Source organism: Apteryx rowi, unplaced genomic scaffold (assembly GCF_003343035.1).
Source record: "Apteryx rowi isolate R43461 unplaced genomic scaffold, aptRow1 scaffold_31, whole genome shotgun sequence".
NCBI classification, from domain to species: domain Eukaryota; kingdom Metazoa; phylum Chordata; class Aves; order Apterygiformes; family Apterygidae; genus Apteryx; species Apteryx rowi.
In genome coordinates this window covers 220537-242280 of record NW_020449530.1, presented here as the reverse complement: position 1 = coordinate 242280, position 21744 = coordinate 220537, and the positions used below count along the sequence as shown (strand labels likewise).

Here is a 21744-nt window from a genome sequence, read left to right as displayed (position 1 = left end):
GAGCAAAAGTCACTGTTACAGTGTGGTCAGCTCCACGTACAGGAATGATAGTTCTGATGATGTAAGGAAAGACATAAATTAGATCTTCTTTCGGAACTAAGTAGACACAGCTTTTTAAAAGTGAGAAGTACTTTAGCCAGAAAACTTTTTTTACTTAAGAATCTTAAGCAAAATAGGAGAGAACATGGCAACCCCAGTTTGGGTGGAACTGGGAGAGTTCAGTGGGGTTTTTTTGGTCCCAGCATGGATGAGAATCTGAAGCCTTCAATAAAACAGTATTTCTAGTAAGAAACAAATATTTTCTTTTTGGTCAATTAAATATTTTCATCCAGATCAGAAAAGAAATTCACTTTGATATAAAATTAGACAAAAGCTAATAAGTTACTGAATTGCAAACAAAGCAAAAATCAATTTCCTATTGTACTTTGTATAAAACAATGCTATAACGGAATAAGTGATATATATATAGCGGCATGACATAGTCAAAATGTTTTGATGCTGACATTATGATAGATTATTTAGCAAAAACAATAAAAATAGCAGTACAGGTCAAAAGACATTCATTTGTTCAGATCTTGGGAGCTTGTATTAAAATTTCTCGTCATACTTTTACTTTCCCTTGTTTTTCTGCTGCATGTTTTTTTATATAGAAAAAAGAAAAATAGAAGAACTGAAACCGAACTGTGAGCAGTTCCAAATTCCTGCAGCAATTGTAATTGCAGCTGTCTTGCATTACAACCAGCAGTTGTGCTCTGTAAGAAAACAGTTCTCTGTAAGGCAGTAACAATGAAGCTTATGTCTGTCAAGCATCTTTAGAAGTAGTGCTTCAACCAGGAGAACTGTATTTTACATACATAAACATATGGATTCTGGTCCTTTGCTTAAAGGAATCCAGTGCCTTTTTTTTTTTTTTTTAAACTTACTTACAAAATGTATCTTTTATGTATTGAACAAACATTTGTCGGCAGAGGAAAAAAAAAAAGAGAGAGAGTTAAACAGAGGAAAAGCAGACTGACCTCTCTTCAAAGTTACCAATCTAAAGAAATCTCCAGGTCTGGGCTTACACTAGATACTCCTCAACAGACTGAATCTGAAAAACTTGTTTTAAAAGATAGCAGGTTCCCTGGGAACTGCAGTATTTTTCTGGAAAGAGTAAAAATACAGTACAAGTATATTGTCACAGAAACTGAATGTAGGATTTTGGGTTCTTCCAGCAGCTAGGCAAAGGGGGAAGGGTAAAGAAGAGGAGAGAAAACAAGGGGGTCTGGGAGAGTAAACCCCTTTGACAGCTTTGAAACTCTCAGTCCAACCTCCTTTCCCTTAAGACAAGGAAAAGTATGTTTTTCATTCTTTTTCGCGTTCTTTGAAACACTAATMTTGCTCTCAAGGCCAGAGGATTCCATGTAAATGTGGATAAGGCACATGTATGTGTATGTGTGTATTAGATGTTTTAATGAGCAAAAGGTACTTCTTGTCTTTCAGAACAGAAGTACAGAGATTGGAGGTGAGGGCTTCCTACAAGATGCCTTTCTAATTACTCCACCTATCAAAAGTGAGAAGACTCATTAAAATTAGATGAATACAGCTGCAAGTCTTCTTCCTATCTTAATTCTATCTTAATTGTGAAAGCAAATAAATAAAACGTTGGCATCTCCTCTTATTCTACTGTATTCTTCTCCGAATCAATAATCGATAGGATTAGAAAACAGCTCAGGATCACAGCACATGAGCACATTCTTACCTTGAGTGCTCATGTGGACTGTCTGAACAATGAAAGCTCCCATAAAGCAGCCAGCTCCATTGAAGAGGGTTAAAAAATGCATGGAAATCCCTCGAATTCTTTCTGGCACAAGCCGGAACGATAGTAAGGAACCTGTAGGAAACAGATACAGTTACTTTTTTTTTTTTTTTTTTTTTTTTTTAAGTTAGGCATGGCAGAAGACATTATATAGAAAAGAAAACCCAAGTGTCTCTGTAATAGGAACTTTCCATATTTTAAACATAACCTACTTGCTGCAGAAGGGTAATCACACTTGTTAGTATTCACCTTATTAACAATGAATTCTCTAAACTATTTGAACAAATCTCTGTAAAAAAAAAAACCTACATAAAACTAGTAATATTCCACAAGTATGTAATATTCTTCCATCCAGACAGTTGCTTTCACCTTTTAAAACCTCAGGCATAACAAGACAAGAAAAACACTGTAGCCATGAAGTGTGAAGAAAGCAGATGTGATGTTTAACACCTGCAGAACAGCAGGACCTCATATGCCAAAGTCAGTACAGCAAGGCCACTAATATATACTTCTGAAGTTCAGAACACTGCCTTAATTTGTTTCAGGTTGGACAATGCTCCTCTTTCCTAGAAGGCAACCCTCAAAATCACTAGCTAATATTGAAGACTCTTTGTCCCCCACTTTCTTGCCAGAAGACTAAACCAGAAAAAGCAAAAACACAGGAAAAAAGGAAGATGAAGCTGTGCTTGTAGTACTGATAACTATAATCCTACCAGTCGTAATTTAGCTAAATTATGCTACAGTAACAGTAAGTATTTATAATAGGAAAGTAACCCCCCAAAATGACAGCTGAGTTATCAAAATCTCATTTTCCTAATCTTGCATCTTGAGCTCTCATCCACACTAGTTCTCCAAGCTCCAGTGTCTCCCAATCTGCTATATTAGCTGAGCTAGAATGACCTCCACATTGAGAAACTTGTCAGCAGAGAATCCCACAGGGATACTGAGTTGCATGAAGCATCACTGAATACCAGTGAAAGTCCACAATAACCATCTCCCACTCTTTTTAATTTGGAGGTCCAAATGAGGGCTTTGGAACCATATTAAAGAAATAAGAAAAAACAAACAAACAACCCCACAGTCGGTGCTTTTTCCTCATTCACAGTAGGAACCAAAAGCCTGGTGGCAATAGAAAGGAGGTGATCACACTATAGATAGAACAGTACAGTTTGAAGAGCTGCAAAGTGAAACATTGTACAGCCAGCGTCCTAACCTCTTTGAGTCACTAAGGGCCTGTAAAATCTTCTTTTTCTAAAAACAGGGGTGGAAAGCATGCATGTTGACCAAATTCAGCCTGGGTAATTGTATCCTACTTACCTAAATTATCCCTGCTGTTTCAGCTGCATACTCTGTTCCTCACYTCTCCCGAAGTGCTGCTGTGAACTATTAAACAGCTGCTGCATTTCACCCTGGAGACTACTGCATTTCACTGGTGGGTGAAGTGATCCCCAATATATCCTTTAACTAACAGAGCTGTTTGTTACAAGGCTTCTCATTTCTAAGTGCTTTGAGACATTTTGATGGGCAGAGAACATTCTTGCAATGCTTTAACAAACACTGCAAATCTGCTAACCCTTTGTAGGGCAAAGCAGTTACATTATATCAGATCATTTGTTCACCAGCAGTGTAACAAACCTGTGGCTGGTAGGCTGGCTTCCCATCACCCACAAATTCATGCATTATGGGGGCATATGTCTGCTATTATTACCCCACAGAATGGATTTTTATTTTTATTTTTTTAAGCATTGGGCTTTTAAGGAGTAATTTCCTACTTTAAAGCAAGCTAGGGTTACATATTCAAGCTGTCAAAGGCCTGTGCATTCTTATATTGACCTTCAGTTACATTGTAACATTGTGGGGAGAGCAGTTATTTTATTATTATATATATATTTTTTAAACAAGACCTCATTCAGTGCCTGGGGAATGGTAAATGTTGCTATTAATTATTTTTTAAGAGATGCTCATACCACCTGAAGCAGATGATTCTGTAAAAACTCTAGTAAAGAGATAATGAAATACACTGTATAAATACAAGTATCAGGGCCCAAATGTAGATAAAGAGTTCAGTATGACAAATCTAGCTCTTCTAACCACGCACTCCAGAAATGAGATACCTCCTTCTCTTCCCTCCCACAAGTGTGAACACTTCTGTCTTCAACTCAGATCATGTACTTTCCTGTCAAGTAAATTACGATAATTTAGTTTGACCTTCTGCATAACACAGACAGTAGAATATCAGCAAAGGTGAAACAACTATTTAGGTGTCCAGATAGTTTATATATTTAGGTTTAAACATCTACTTGTCTTTACAGATGATGAAGATCCACTGAACTGTTCCTGATAAGCAATTCAGTTCAAACTGAAGTAGAAACCTAGAGCTCAATTCAGTAGCCTAAATACAGATGCCCAGTGCTGCTTGAAATGCTCTAGTGCACCTGCATGGGGCTGACTGATAAGGGTGAAGGACCTATGGGAGAACTTCACTCTTCTATAGCAGCGGCCAGAGGTCAAGCAGGCAACCTGCAGTCTGGAGTGCCCTCTCTGCCCTGAGTATCTTAGATAGTCCATCACAAAAGGTGCCAGACACCAAAGTGCGGGCAAATGGAGGTGCAGATCTCCATTGATTACAGCAGGAACCTGCTCTTTTTGATACCTACTTTTAGTTCTCTACATGCAAATCAAGCTTAGGCTTAGCTCCACTTCCCTGGGTTCTTGAGTCATGCCTGTTACTACAGCTCTTAATAAGACACTTAGTCTTTATTTTAATGTGGTAAATAATGGAGAGGACACTCTTCTTCCTCAGGTATTCTAATGATAATCCTTCTTCAAGGAAACAAAAACAAAGTTGAGTTTCATTTCTTTTTTAAAGACTAATATCATCTTCCAGTCAGTGAACTTCCATTGTGTCTCAGTGTACTAAATTAAACAGCCTTATTCTATCAGAAATATTCTTCTCATACAGARGCATAAGAAGGCTGTAAGCAAGCCACCTCTTAACCTTTTTTTGTTGCTGTTTTTGTTGTTAAACAGAGATGGTCACAGTTTTCTGTTACACTTAGCCTGTAACCTAGAAACCACATAACTGAGAYGGGTTTCTAGGCAGGTTAAGTACTTGAGAGCTATCAGATGAAGAGGCATTATGAAAGTGCTAAGTATTTAAAAGTAGGGAAAAATTACCTTTTTTGTGACAGACCATGACCGACAGCTCTTAATAGTCTTAGAGTGTAAGCATGAAAGTTGAGACACTAAAGTTGTTTCCTGCTCTTAAATGCTGGAGTTGTATTTGAACAACAGACACTTCAACCCGTAGAATTAAGTGCTTGTAGAGATCAGCTAGTCAACTACTTTACTTGTATTTCTTTAAATGAATGTTGATTTGATTATTTTTCTAATACTAACATTTTTTTAAGCTCTGGAAGGTAAAATGCAGGTAAACACTTTGTGTGCTCCTCACAAGAAAATAAGCCTATAGAAGTGGAAAGGTAAATTATGGAAGGGACAAAAGGTTCAGACTCACAATCAAGAGTGTGTCCTTATGGATGTCCTTATGGTGTCACTTATGGATGGCAGACATGAGCTGAGCTCTGCCTGTGCTCTGAGAAACAGGAGTTTTTATCTCCAGCTCTGTGCCACAAGTTAAGGCATAACACTCTGTGCAGGCATGTTCACATGACTCCTGATTGGAGCACAATCTACCTGCAATATTCTTCAAATTAGCATGTCAGTTGAACTGTGCTAACTGCATGCATATGTTCTGAGTCACTGATAAACATGCTGTAATTTTATTCAGCTGGACCCAATATAAAAAGGGTTAAGCTAAATTGCCTCACCTTGTTTTGGTTATTGCCTAAAAAAGTGTTCATTGACTGTGATTGTCACATGTGTATTTGTTTAGTTTCAAGAAAATCATCATAGAATTGTAGAATAGTTCAGATTAGAAAGGACCTCAGGAGCCCATCAGGTCCAGACTCCTGCGGGAAGCAGGTTCAACATCAACGTCAACCATGCATCTGTGCCCAGAACCCCACTGGTTTGATAATCCCCTCCCCTGCTGAATGGTGGATTACTGAACCAGGTCATCTGACTGGGCTATTTCATGTTCTAGTTAATCTAGGACAACATCATTGTCACTGTGCATTACAGCCAACAAGACCTGCTCCTCTGAAGCAGGTAAAACATAGATCTGCTCATTAATCCTGTGGAAAAGAGCCAGGGATAAAACATCAGATGACAGTCTAACTATTTTTAGGAAGCCAATATCATTCTGTGCAACTCAGGATGCTCTCACTTTAGCCTATTAAATTTTACTTACAGGAGGGAGTTACCAAGGCTTCAGCCACTCCAAGTAAAATGTACTGAGGAGCTAAGTGGAAACAAGGCATGGAGGAGACCAGGAGAACCTCCTTGGAAAGGATCTGTTCCACCTGAGGAAAATGCTTTCGGTGTATTTCAGAGAAGCCAGCAACCATCACAGAAAGTGCAGCAGATAATTGACCTACAACTGGGTAGACAGCATAGACAGTATTCATCAAGGTTGTAGTTAAAGGATTACAATGTATTTAGAAAAAAAATGAAGCAGAGTCTCAGTACATGCAAAATGCACCCTATCAAAATGCACCCTTTCTGCACACATAAAGATGGATAAAAAGTACGTCCTACCCCGCAAGCTTAACTCTAAATAATACAATGGCAAAGAGAGAACAGCTCAGCACAGGAAGAATTTAGGGATGAAGAATACATGAGAGAGAAAAGTTTTTCAGAAGAAGAAATTCATAAACAAGAACTTTTTTGCGGGGGGAGTGGGGAGAGGCGAGGAGGGAGAGAAAAGGCAGCAACTCTTCTAAAGAGTGCAAGAGATCAAGTAGGAATAATACTACTGAGGCCAGAAGGAAATACTCCTGTACAACCACCAATAAGATCCTGAAATACACAGATGCGCTTCATGCTTTACCTGTTTGTTTTCTATGCAAGGAAAAGCACGTGACCCAGCAACAACCACTGGACTTCTAACGTGAATTTAACATCTCTTATGAATCAGGTGACATCAGTAACTGTCATTAAGACTGCACTGAGCAAAAGCAGAGTGTTTAATCCAGTCATGAATCATGACAGCTGATCCCCTGCAATTGTAGGCAACTGTACTGGCTCCAACTGTAAAGCAATGATCTGTCCTTACCCACTGAACTGAGGAACAAGGACTTTTCTTGGATTGGGAATTTTTAGCACTTTAAGTTTTTATAGGCAGGTTTACATCCCTCAGTCTCAGATAGCATGCCAGACTGGCATACTGTTACTACTCAGTGCAAGTCATGGGAAAGAAAGAGAGATCACCACTTAAGATCACACCTTAGTAGATGAAGCCTTCCTATATTTTTTCTTTTTCCTTTACTATAGAATAATCCTGACCTACTTTTAAAAGTTCATTTGCTAGATAGTAGCATTTGCTAGATTGTTTAACATTTTAGAATTAGATGAGCTGCATTACTGGAAGAGATAATCTTCTCCTTAAATGATTTTTTTTTTTTGGCAATAGAGAAACAGGATTCTCATTAAAAAACAGATCTTAATTTTCCTCTCAGTTCCTGATGAGGGATAAATGGCATAAAAGCCATGCTGTGGACTTTGGAAGTTTGCAGATACACTTCTAAGTGCTTCACATATGCCATTGGATGATTACAGTGGCCTCCTGCATGTCCTGAAGAAGTATCACTGCACGATTCATAAGTCACTGCTCTATATATTCTGGCATATACAACACCTGCCTGCCCAAGTCTATACAGGAACACAGGGCTGTGAGAAAAAAAAAGTCTGTGTCTAGCCTTATCATGCAAGAAAAAGTTTCTAATAAACTTAACTGTGTTTTAAATACCATAGACTTCACCAAACACCATTGCGTGAGGAACACTATTTAAATGTATTATTTTATGCTTTTTGATATGAAGAAGCGATCATAATTTCTCAGAAAGGCAAAGAACCCAGAATTTCCAAATAAGTCTCTATTGAATTTGAAACATTTCTACACATTTTGAGCTCCCATTGATTTTGACTAGGTTGTGATTCCTCAGCATTTCTAAGCTATAATGTATAATGTACAGGTGTGAGAACAACAGGTGGGTAAGTACAGGTGTGGTTTCTTTTGACAGCTTTGGCTCAAATACCTGGACCATGCACTGTTTTCTCCTTGTCTTAAGCAGCTTCATCTTACTTCATGACTGGCAATTGCTTCACTTATTAGATTTGACATACAGTCACAGGGTTTTGGGTTTTTTATATATATATATATATATATATATATATATATATATATATACACACACACACACACACACACCCCACCTGTGACAACAGAACTGAACTTGTGCAGATATCATAGACAAAAGCTCCGCTGGAAAACACATCACCTATCTTTGTGCTATCAGAAAGCCAGAGCAGTGCTTGTATCTGGCTACTGTCTAGCAGAAAGAATACATTTTATACTCCTTCCAGCCTGGTGCAGTTGCAGGCAATAAATATGAATGTATGTGCATACATGTGTAATGTGTCAATACATTATACTCTCATTAAAAAAAAGTTTCTACCTCCACTTTAAAACCAGACTGAATTTCTTGTGTTCCCACTGAGATCTTTCTAGAATTTTATTGCTCTGACCATTAAAAACCTTCTGTTTTCTATGTATTAAAGTGGTCAGGGTATACCCATTATTCTGTATCAGTATCACTCTTGGGTTAGAAAAGCTCTTTTGCTTTCCTATATGTATCCTTGAAGGTATTCATAAGCAGCAACTACAACCTTTCTGAGCCTCTACTTTGTTATCCTAAATAAATCAAGTTTTCCCTCATAAGTTTCCTTATGTGCATCCAGTGATATCTGAATCCTTCTGATCATGACTGGAAGCTTGGGAACAGCTTATTACAGGAGAGTTTACCAGTTCCTCAAGAAATTATGTTTATATTCCTTATTGTAGCTGAAAATACCTCATTTAATACATATGCTCTTTGATCACATTTTTTCCTTGATAGTCAAAGTAACTAAGATTATCATGCAAATAGTTTAGATTTGTAGGTTTCTTTCTTTTTCTCTCATTTCCAGCTGACAAAGCCCATAGTTCCCATAACAGAAATTACATAAGACTTCTCACTTTGTACTATTACATTTCATCCCCCTGCCTTCCCCCCCCCTTTTTTTCCTCCTTTTTTCTTCCTCCCCATTTTTCTTTTTAACTGTCCAGCTTCATAGTCAGCCAGCCATTCCTGCCTGCTACTCAGGGAACATCTGTGTCCTCACCTATCTCACAGTCCTAAATTAATCCCTCTTTTCACTTATAATTTCAGTAACAATTATCTCTTCCTGTAACTAGCTTCCCATGCTGTCACATGAGCACAAATGCTGGTTGAAGGGAAGGGATGAAAGGCTCAGCTGTAGGGAGAGCAAAGATGAAGCAGCCCAGGCTTCAGTGGTCTTGAGCTGCAGACAAACACTTTCTGACTGTATTTTCTAAGTAACCTCACTGCAAGTGAGGGACAACTATCCAGTCAGCATGAATGTGCAATCCTCTTCTGAATCTTCTGTATTCTTGATTAAATCAAGCAGCACAAACAAGTATTAAACTGGAAAAAACTCTCTTTAAATTTATCAAATGTTCACTTTTTTTCTTTTTTTGTAAAGTGGCCCAGACAATATATTTGGGACACAATTTAAATTCACTTTAAGATTCTCATATATGTTACATCATACCTAGTTTACAAATAAACCAACAATTATAGAAGAAGCAATATAGATTATGGTTTTCATGTAAATCCTTACTATAGAGTGATCACAGATATTATAGTTCAACATGGTCTATATGGTTTGTCTTTGAAAACTGATATTCTCAACACACTGAAAATTACCAGAAAATGATTTAAACTTTCTCCTGTTACAAGACTTGCATTAAAATATAGCTAGAGGCTGGCTTAACACCAACAGCCTATTTATACCTTCATTTTTGTTCCTGAAAATAATTGTGAACCTAATTAACCGTTGGCAAAAATATTGGTACTTAGAGGTCTACCATATTTGCAGGTGCAGTCATATACTTGGATATCTAAAGCCATCGTCTGTACTCACAGGTATTTTTGTGCCTTAGGTAATTTATCACCCCTAACAGGAGGCTATTTTCATAAATGAAGCTATTAAGAATAAACCACTGCATATATTCTACTGCTGTTCAACATAACAGGATAGAACATTAATACTAACTTGAAATTTCCATGGTTTTAAGGAAAAGTATTATCTGAATGCGTTTTTTGTGTTTTAATGCAGATGTTATTTTAAAAATTAGGGTAATTGCAACCTGCTGCGTTATATGCATCTGGTTTGTATAAAACTTAATAACACTCTTAATTAGGCTAATTTAGTCAGATTAATACCTCTGTGTGTGTCAGTACTTACTGTGCTGCTTGCCATGGGGCACTGAATTAATAGTAGCACACGGAGAAAATAGTCGTTTATAAATATTTTGTCTGAGGTTTGTAATGCAGGCTGGATGATACAACATATATGAAGAGTAATTCACTTTTCTAATGGGAATATCTGTGAAATGAAGTAGTTGTAAATGAATATAGAATGGAAGCTGCTTTTCTGGTGCTACTACATGTTGCTGGTATCAGAAAAGGGTTGCAGAGAATCCCTCTAGATCCCAAGACATAGGAGGTCTGGAAGACTTTGGGGGAGGGTGATGGGGGTGGGCAGGGAGGAAGTGATACCAATGGAAGACCTCTAACTTCATGAGGCCCAATACCTGCTAAACCCATCATTGCTTCTAGGCTATGAATTTGTGAGATGAGCCCCAATCTGCAAGCCTGAAATCACATGCTTACTGATGAAAGTGTTCAAACTCATGACGGAGAAGACTCGTTTGTACCAATTCTATGAGAAAGAAAAAATACTTCAGTTTTGGAGATCCCTCTTGGCTTCATTTTGTGTAAGTGAACATATGCTAAGGCACTTTTCACTTTAGAATTTTAGTAAATAAGATAATTGTGCAGGTGTTTGTTAATTTTATATTAGATATTCAATTTAAAAATCTAATACTAGAGAAGAAACCTGCACCTCTCAAAGTAATCTACTTGTGTTCAGCCTGCTCACTGAGAATAGTGGTCCTGTGATATACATCTGTGCTTTACATAGCTGTATACATGTTTCCTTTTGCTCGTTGTCAGTTCTAGAAACACCTATTGCAGACAGAAATGGACCACATCATACTTTTATTTCACTTGGGTTGCAACTGCAGAGTCTGAATAAACAATACTACGGATAATACAGTAATCCTCTTACAAGCTGCAGTCCTAATATAGATGTAATTAGAGCATACAGTTATGAAAAAAAGCATGGTCTCTATTTATAACCTAAGCATTTAAATACAAACCCAGTATTTTTAGCAACAGAACATTTCTCCAGTATCAGAGAGCCACTAACTGGAGGACTCTCCCATCCTAAAAAGATTTCTGAATTAGATCAACTTTGAAAAAGTTACTTGGTAAACAAACACGTAAAAGATAACCAAGTCAACAAAAGTCTCTAGCCTAAGTGGTTAGCACTATTTCTCTAATTCCTCAGCATCCTCCTAGTTATTTGTGAGCATTTGTCTCCGTATCTTTTATCGGACAGAAGAGGCTCAATTTCTGTCCTAAATAAATACCCTAAACAAATGTTGCTCATTTTTTCATGGCATCTAAACTAGTATTTCAGGACTGCCTTTCCTTTGAATCATATCCAACTCTGAGAATCATTCCAAAACAAGTTCTTCTTAATATTTATAGTTTAGAATAATTATATAGGATTACCCAACATCTACTTAAGTTTCTCTTTCAAAAACAGAATACATATTAAAACTATGTGAACACATGTATTTTATACTTACCAATGTAAATTGTCGGAGAATGTCTACTTTCCTTGGAGCTAAAGAGACATGAGTTAATGCATTCCAAAATAGGAACAAGAATTAATAACGGTACAATGCTTATCACATTCATTGCTGCAATTGGCAAGACGAATCCACTGAAGTTCAAGTTGGAATTCATGGTTTGGAGATAATATCCTGAAGGAATCTGCATTATGGAAAAAGATCCATTTCATTAGTATACCAGTTATACTTAATGGATGAAATTTTACTATATTTGGCAACTTCTCCAACTTTTTTCCTTCTGCTTTCCTTTTGAAGAAGTCGCAGTAAATCAAATACCAGCTGACCTAAAGGAAATGGCTATTCATTATAAAAGCCTTTTGGATTGTGACATTCTCTGCCAAGATTTAGCATTTTCCTTCTATTTTATTTGCTTCTCAATTTAACAAATCTAAGCAACAACCTGGTAGTTTGCACTAGTTTAGTTGACCATCCCTAGTTAGGGCTATGAGTTAACATACTGAGTAATTCTGTTTAATACTTTAATCACTTCTTATACTTCTTTACAGATAGTGTTTAACAGAACAGAATTACCTTTCCATTTTAGAATAGCAAGATGCAGAGTTATTTTGAATTTCTAATTGTGCGCTCTAAACAGGAGTAATTTTTAAAAGATAGTCTTGTCAGCACATGGCTTTAAAAACTATACAGAATGAGGATTTGGCCACAGCCTTAGAACCAGCTTAAATGGGACCAACAGCTTTAGCAGTATATAAAGGACTACTTTGTACTTCTGGAAACAGAAAGCAGAAGAAAACCAACAATCAAAAGATGAGCAGCCCACCAATGGCAGTCATCTAGGTATGAAATTAAAGTAGATTTATAAGACTGTCTCTCAATTCAATAGCAAATAATTCTTCCTCCTTGTGTTAGGCACTACAAAAAAATATATATATTAAATGTATTTACTTAAAAAACAGACAAAAGCAGCCCTCATCACAGTAGCTTCCACCAATAGGTTTTCCTGTCTTTTTTTTTTTTGAGAAATCTTTGATGAATTAAGTATTGCAATTTTATGTACAACAGGAAGTTATAATCCATTCCATTTTACAGACTGACAGGAAGAGAAACAGGTAACTTGAGCAATTCACAAAAAGCAGTCATGACAGAGCTGGATGTAGAATTGATTTCTTAAGTCTTATTTCTGCACATGAATCTTATGTTTTTAGAGAGTTCTGGGTTCCTGCAGTACTCCACATGGCTCTTTAATGTGGCTGGCAATGCTAAATCCAGGTAGAATGTTATTGTTTTTCAGTTGTCCAAAAAAACCTAAAGCACAGTTAGAAACCCAACTCACAGGTTACTCATCGAAGGTTATAATTAATCCTATTCATCAAAAATCTGTTCAGCCCTTAAGAACTACTCAGAAATCTAGTTCTTAGTAGAGATGTTTTCACCTATATTTCACCTCCAAATGAGGATATAAATTGCAAAAGGGTGAATAAATGGTAAGTGAACTATGAAAGATCAGAACTGAACCAATTTTGTTAGTTTCTGGTTTCCACTGCCTATCGCAAATCAGAACTGATTTATTAATAGGAATTAAGTTATCGCTAACACAAATCACAAGCACTGAAACCTGTTAACTTAATATGGATAAAATACTATGAATCTTTAAATATATATATACACACACACACCCCTCTATAAATCTGTCTATATATTTATATATCTATTATCTAGTCTTAAAAAAAAAGCCCTAGACTTATTGAAGCTTCTGCTGAAGGAATAAAAGTCATCCCTTTCAGAAGCACAAATACTTTTCTCTCTTATGGATATATACCTGAATATTACAACTCTGATTAATGGCACCTGATTCATTTTTCATTTCCATCTGGTAATTAATGCCTAGCATCAGCTACCTTTCTTTCAGGGTTGGGGGGGGGGGGGGAAGGTGGGAAATGAGCCAGAGATGGAAATGTAGAAGGATATCAAGAGGGAGTGTTAATAAAAGAAATACACTTAAGTTACCTACTTGCAAGAATTTCCTCAAGCAGACTCTGCACTCATTTTAACACCAATAAGTAAAAATGAATTTCCAAGCTAGTTCATAATTTTATGTTATGGCAGTTGCCAAAGGGTAAGCTACCTCAAAGTCCTGCTCAACCAGGATCATCCAGTCAGAAATGAATTTGAAGGAATCATGTCAGCTTAAGTAGCTTTTTGACACATTTACATTTATATAACATACACAAACTCAGAAGCAGAAAGAACTGTGTCGTCTGATAGAGAGGCTATGAAAGGACTGCTTCTTTCCACAAAGAACGTGTAGGTACACCAGCCACATAACCCTGCTAAATCAATAGAAGGAATATGCAACTAAAACAGCAAAGAAAGATTTTCTACCTCTCCCCACAAGTGAGTGACCATTTAAGAAATTGGAAAATTATATTTTTTTCAAAAAGAAAGCTGAGCCTGAGCTTCCAGTAAGGATGACATACCAGCTTGAGGAGCACAGGATTCCCTGGCACTAGATTTTTCAACCAGTAAGGATTCAGAGAAATGAGTAGCAAGCAGTCACGCAAGCTCCTTCACAAGTCTTGACCAAGCCAATTTCACTTATTTGATGAGATGAGATCACAAGGTATATTCTCATGCAATTAAAACTACTCAGCCATGTTGCTCTGCTGGTAAAGCAACTGTTAAAAATCATGCCTAGAAACACAGTAGTAAACACATCACAATATTTTTCAAGATTTTCATTTAAAAGCTGATTACTCACCTGCATGATACATGTTCTATATAGAATTTGGAAAGCAAACAATGGAAAGAGCCTGGCAAGTGATTTTGTGCTTTCCACCTGAGTCTCACTGTACCGACCACCATAGTTTTCCTTGGCATGATCTAACCAGTTTGTCACACCTCCACTAAAGTAGCGATATCGGACACAGCATGTTTTCAGTGCACTAGCAATTACCCCAAAAGTTGTCAGCAGGGAACTGTCTGCAAACAATCAGAGACATTAGGCATTGGTACATTTTTACTTGCTGCCAAAATTAACGAGCCAAGACAAATCACTTTGGAAAGGAAAACCACAACCTGATATGATCACCCTTATTTCCTTTCCCCTCCCCCCAAAGGACAAAACAGGCTAGACTTACTCAAAACTATTTTTTTGGAGGCCAACTGGTACACAACTTAATTGTTACAAAAGCAATCCAACTGAACTTTCACAGAAAGAGGTATCTTTTGCTACCAGTTATTTAACATACTCTGAGAATTTGTTGCTGTAGTTGAGCAGATAAAGTATTGTTTTCCTTTGCTTTTGCTTTCTGATCACTGAATGAGGATAGTTTTCAATTCAGGACAGTAATGAAATCTTCCATGTCTGTTGAAGTCCAGGAAAGGAAGGGGAGTAATGAGGTGAGAATAGAAGCAAGCCCAGAAGAGGGCTGCTGTGTTAGAGAATTTTCATGACTGAGTTTCAAAGCCAGAAATATTATCTTAGGACTCATCTCTCACAGCACACCACTGAAAGTTTTCAGTCTAGTTTTTGGCATATTAAAACTCACCTACTGATTGTTGGGTTCCAGAATTGAAAACTTGTTTCTCAAAATCAGATGAAACAAAAATAAAGCAAGGATAGAAAGAACAGGCTTAGGGCTTGGAGATGTAGGTTCATTTATCTTTGGTAAGGTGCTCATCCACGAAAATAGGGGTTATAGCACTTCTCTGCTTTTCTGAAGGGTTGAAGAACCGCAATAATAGGGAATTTCGTAAACAGACACTGTCCAAAAGCTAAAGTGAACTGAGAAGACAGTAGAGGGGAAGTTTGTCTCTCTACTGTCTCTGGTATGGAAAGTATTTTCAAGAATTGTCTACCAGATACCTATTGCAAGTGCCTACTGCAGAGAGAAAACTAAGAAAGGACATTTTATTAGATAACTGCCATTTAAAATTCTCCACTGACTATTTAGCATTGACCTGTAAACTGTTGGCACTGCTGAATAAATTCTCAAATATTATATATCCATCATTGCAAATACAGAAATCGGGTAGTTTTAAGTGTTCTCTTTGACTGAACTAGGTAGACATTCCTACCATATACCACAGGTGATGTTTAAGTCTGGATCTAGAATATTTCAAGACCAAATCTGAAGGCTAAAAAGAAAAGTTTGCAGACTTCCAGAGTGAATTCACTAAAAAAATTAACCAGAAAAGAAAGTATAATTTGGGGCTCTCTTGTGAAAGGTGAGTTATTTTTAAAAGTTAAAAAAAAAAAGTGGCAGAAAACTCAAGTCAGTATCAACTCACAGGAAGAGCTAGTAATCACATGTTTTAAATCAGAGAAGTGGTAATACCTCACTTTTTCCTGCAGGAGAGCCTGGACTTTCACAAGAAAGGAATTAACAGCAGTTATGTGGTGTTATTACCACTCTGCAGGGGTTTGGAAACCAGTCAGTGTTGAAATAAGTTCTTCAGGAGTTGCTCAAAATACACCAGGATCAAACCACTGGATAGCTCAAAGTGATGACATGGATGCATTCTGATTTATATGACCTTTTCCTTGAATATAGCCATGGCCATCTCCTTTCCTTTGGAATGTAAGATGTAGGACAGACTCTTTTTGCTTATTCCTCATTAAAAGAAAGACTAAAATAACAATAAAAAAGTCCTGACATTTCAGTTCCTTTCCTAATGGATTAACTGATGCCTTCTTTAATATAATCTCCACCCGTTACCTACAAAAATGTCATTTTGTACTAAGCAAAACAGGCAAATACATCATTTAGTTGTGTTTCTCAGCATGGAATTCCAAGCAGATTATAAGCTCTAGCAAATTGGGAAGAAAATGCTGCTTGAATTTGTAGTTTTAGAAACATCTTGGGTGATACATAGACCTAATTGATATCAAGAGAATTTTGCCAATGATATAGTTAGAATAAAGATCTCATGCCTTCTTTAAAAGCAAACTAACAAAGAAAACCCACACAACCATCCTGGGGAATTCTTCAGATTGCAAATCTGATCAGTTAGTAAGTGACATATTTAAAAAACAAATATTATTATTGGGACACATTGTATGGATCAACATCATATACTCTATACTTTTTTTTTTTAAACATTTTCTTAAAAACATCTATCTGTATAGATAGATATCTACAACTTTCAGAAAGCAATTCTTCCTTTCCTTTATACTGCAGTCCTTGGCGCTAATGTTCTGCTATTTGACCTTGATCTAATCATGAATATCTATGTTATTTAATTATAATAAAAAAGCCTACATTGCACCCTAGATGGTAGATACACATTTCTCCTCATCTGTGGTCACCTGCCAGTCCTCAAAATTATAGCAGTGGGAAGAAATGCAAATGAAGTCCATGCTTGACAGCTAAGCATAATTGAATACATGATCCACATTTGAAGAATTACCTTAAAATAAAAAGGTATCATATATAAAAATAATTTCTTTAAGGTCACCTATGGATTTGAATTACAGTTCTGAAGAATTTCCAATTTAGCCATCTCATTGGAAGGTACAAAGTATATTATCATTTATTTTGACTAAGGAGATGAAAAACTTTGCAGATATTAGCCTAGAGACTTGCATTCTGCAAAGACTTGGAAAATGTATGTTAAAAAGAATATCAAACAACACTCATAGGGAAAACACTTAATGATACAAAAAAAAATTCTGCTAGTTTTGTGGAACGGCCAATATTAACATAAATGTGCAGATTATGTCTATTTACTTAGTTTAATTAAACCAGTTATATGATAAACTGCTACAGATTTAGCCCGTATAAAACAGTCCAGCTCAGGGGTGAATATGGAGGAACATTTTCAGGTTCTTAAAATCTGTAGTGAGCTCCACTGAGCCAGTCAACCACCATTCTCTATATGAAGAGCTAGCTAATCTGATGCCAGTCTTTGCAGACCTCAGTGAAACATTAATATGATGTTTTGGGGGATGCATGGAAGGGATGTACTTTGGTTCCGTTTGTTTTTACCTTATCACTATGATATTCCTAGGCATCTGGCTTAGGCATTCATCTCCTCAGCGCTAATATATTTTTGCTCAAGTTACATTTATAATAAAAATACCAAAATAATAAAAAAATTGCTTTCAACTTCTGGAGTCTACTGGAAAAAAGAACTGCAAGGTTTGGGCACTTATAGCCTTATGCAGATCATCTAGGCTCCACCTACATTTCTGTGCTTGGTCAATTGAGAGAGGTAATTGCCATCAAAAGATTTTGGAGAGCTAAGTAAGGTACTAACTGGCGAGATTCCAGAAGTGTAAGAACTTCTGCTTTAAGATATTTCCATAGTCCACACAGCCAAACACTATTTAGAGCTATTCAGAATTTCTAACTATTTTCAGTTATGTACAAATGCTTGATGTTGTATTGGCAAGCACTCCAAACTAAAAATATGCAGCAGACATTCTGCAAGATAAAGGATATTATAAAACAGCTTTGCTACTAGCTTATCTACACTAGCAATTAAGTTTAATTCCTGTCTTGTTTACCAACCACATTGCTTGGTTGCTTGGTGCAAGCTCAGGCCAAGCTCTGGAGCACACAAAGGAGAAAACACAAATGTGCTTGGTGACTTAGCATAGGCCCAAGCTCTGCTTCAATTGAGCTAAACACACTGGGCATAGGTTGAACCAAATGTGCTATAGTAAAGACCTCCAGCAAGCACACATATGGTACATCTTCATGCATAGGCAAATGCTTTGACCTAGGAACATGACAGAGGATATTTGTAAGCTTACCAAAGGCTGCTTTCAATTTTTCAGCCTATCCAGAATCTACAGGTCTGACCCCACAGAAGATGTTCCATTTTACACAGACACCCCATAGAGCTAAAACCCCAAGTATTGCCAACAAAACAGGGGTTGTGTTGTGGAAAAAACTTGTTTAGATGTGCAAGTTGATCTCTTTCGTGAAAATAATCTTTAAAGACATTTCCTAAGTCATTGCTTCTTACCTGTTTTGGGTTTGTAAATCATTTCACCACGCACCATGTGAATTGTGATCATAGCCATAAGCACAGATACAAATGGGATAAGAAAACCAAGGTTCCTGGCCACAGATTGCTGGATATAAGAAATGCTGACAAAGACAACTGCTGAATTTAAGTTAACCAGCCAATAAAACCTAATACAAATAGACAAGAGAGAAAACAGTGGAGAAGCTGAATAATACAAATTCTTTACAAGAGATATAATTTAAAACATTATGAATTTAAAAGCATGGTAAGCATGGTCAGCATCAATATCATGCACACATCGACACAGCAATTAACATCAAATTTCACTTGGATGTCTCAGCTCCAAGAGGTATAGCATTAAACTAACTCTACTAAGGCAGTAGAGCTGAACAAATCATCAATCTAGTACCAGAAATATACTGTGAATTGGAGCAATTAAGAACTTCAACATTTATAGTTTACACATTTAATATATGAAAGCATAAGTTTTGTGAGCTATAATCAAACCACATACTTTAAGCTTAACAGAAAAATGTCTTACTGCTACCATCAGTTTTTAAAGGCTGTTAGAATTAGATTTATTAGAAGAGATGGCATTTCCATTAGCTGCATGGCCTGTTGGTTTGGCTGGAATTTTTGTTGGCTCTGCAAATGTCTTGATAAGGTGGATCCCAGACATAATTTGCTCTGAGACCACTTCTAGCAACAGAGGTGTTTCCCAAATAAGTGCTGAGCCCTTCCTATGCACAGAAAACATTAAAATGAAATTCATATACTCTTGGAAGCAGCTGATGTATCACTAGTGGCAGGCCTAGCACAGTTTGAAACCCTTAATAATAGCACATTAGATATGCTTAAAGGAATTATAAGGAGAGTAAAAAGCAAAACAAAACCCACCAAAACAATGCATGTCGCCATTAGAATGAAAAAGGATAAATAGTTTGTTACTTTACCCTAGCAAATCAGTTTATACCTGCACAATTAGGATTATACTGTCACCATATCTTTTTTTATTGGAATCTGACTCCTTACATATCCCATTAATTAGTACTTCTTCTAAAATCCACTTTTCCCTAGAAGTTAGTTAACAGCATAGGTGTTCATGATAAAGTGAAACAAAAAATGTACTGCTCGTTCTTCTACTGCATAGTCCGCGTCCCTCTTCTTATGACTGTTCAATTTTTACTGTACTATCCATAATTATAAGCATTTCAGCTACAACCCCTCTAACTCATTTTACATTCTGACGTGTTCCCTACACACTGTTCTTCAGGCCATTTGCATTTTCTTTCCTCTTCAGCAGAGCTTTAACTGATATTTCCTTTAAAACACAAGTCTCAAAAAACCAGGGGTTTGAGGCTACAGACCAGACTCAGTGAATATTTGGTGAGCATCTCAATGTAGAGAAACCAGAGTTAGGGAGGACCTGCCTTGGTAGAGTCACAGTTTCAAAAAAATTTTAATCTATCAGGGATCAGTATGAGAATTCATTTGAATCTCTTGTGTAATACAAACCAGAGACTCTCATTCAGCAATCTTTGCTTCAACTTGAATCTCACTTCCAAAGGCTGCCTGGTTAGCCTTTGAAATTTTACATTAAGACTTTTAAATTGATGAAACTTCTAACTTTCAAGCTGGCTTTAAATGCAACAATTGTATTTTAAACAAACAGGAGCTATCAATAATACAATAATACTATCTCAAGATATCATAGCTTAGATTTGTAAGTTATATAAGATTTTGTAAGATATTGTAACTACAACAGGAGATTCCTTCACCTTTAAAAAAAACAAGAAAAACTCAGTTTCATTCAAGGGTGAAATATRCATTGATACATATGTATATACCTCAATATACATTGCTTGAGGAAGCAAGAAAGCTTTCTTTCTTGTCTTGTATCACTTCTGTCTCATGTATGGTATTGAACTTGAGTCTCTATGTCTCCCAATTAGTACAGAAATCACTTCTCAACATTTAGAAAAGTCTTAAAGTTTTAGAAGACCAGTAATTCTTTAACAATTCAACTCTTGGCTTTCTAGCTTGTTATCTCAACCACAAATCAGCTGGTAGGGGAGGAGCTAGGTATCAGTCTTCCATCACAGTCCCCTGTATCAACAATAACAGGAAAATATTTTGAGCTGCAAACCTTAAGAGGGGAATTGCAAGTCTCTCTTGACACCAAGGACCCTTCACCAACCCTGTTTCATCCATTTAAAGTGACTTCTAGCTGGTCTGCTGTAATTGCCAAGAAAATCATGATCATATGACAAGTTACAGTGTTGAAATCATTACTTTGCTACTTCTGACTGTTCTGCCATTGCCCTTTACATTGTATCTAGCTAGAGCCAAGATAGTAAAGTCTTTATCATGTCAGAAGCAAGGACCTTGTAAGTGAACAAACTTTGTTAGTGTTACCAACTCAATGATCTCTCACTTTACTAAGGAGGGGAAGATTATCACAGAGGCTGTGCAGCAGCAGACGTGAGCATGGCTAAGCAGCTCAGCTAACAGAACAGGGAGGGCAAGGAGTGAAAGAGTAACAACATACTCCATTTGGGTAAACTCAGTGCTGCTGAGAGTCACAAAGCAGCTCTCATGGAGCTGGCAAATTAAGCACAGCAGTCAGCAGGTGTTCTCTGCCTTCATGTATTTCTCTGAAGTCACACCAAAACATGTCTGAAGTTTCAAGATCAATCGCTGTTTCCTTTAAATCATTTATGTTTCCAAGGGATGATACCCATCCAAAAATGACAAGCTTTTCCCCTCCCACAGAAAGCCATCTCTAGGCACTTTTGAATGATGCTATTATGGAACAATGATAGAGTTGGAGGGATTTCGTACATAGATGCGTTGACCCCTGTTCTGCTAAAGCTTCTTAAAAAAAAAAAATTACACAACTGGGTCAGCTATAACTTGCGTAGATGTTTTAGAAGTTATTAGTTAGAAATTGTTCCAAGTTAGAAGTTTCAGCCCCTGTTTTCTAAATTTTCTACAAAATGTGCCTGAGCTACCTAAAAGGCCTGGAACTCCTTATGACTATGACTCTGTTTTACTAGAAGGAGGA

General features: G+C 36.9%; 1 protein-coding gene across 3 annotated transcripts in view; it reads right to left on the bottom strand.

The window, feature by feature from the left end:
- Positions 1-21744, bottom strand: part of SLC15A5 (solute carrier family 15 member 5) — a 41671-nt gene that overhangs the window by 8407 nt on the left and 11520 nt on the right. For 2 of the 3 annotated variants that reach the window (XM_026070460.1, XM_026070459.1), the window contains exons 4-8: positions 18678-18847; positions 14464-14684; positions 11700-11886; positions 6111-6299; positions 1742-1873 (exon numbers count right to left, since the gene is read on the bottom strand). In XM_026070460.1, coding sequence (XP_025926245.1) covers positions 1742-1873; positions 6111-6299; positions 11700-11886; positions 14464-14684; positions 18678-18847 — 899 coding nt within the window. The remainder of the gene's footprint in view (positions 1-1741; positions 1874-6110; positions 6300-11699; positions 11887-14463; positions 14685-18677; positions 18848-21744) is intronic. The other variant, XM_026070461.1, reaches the window with a different exon arrangement.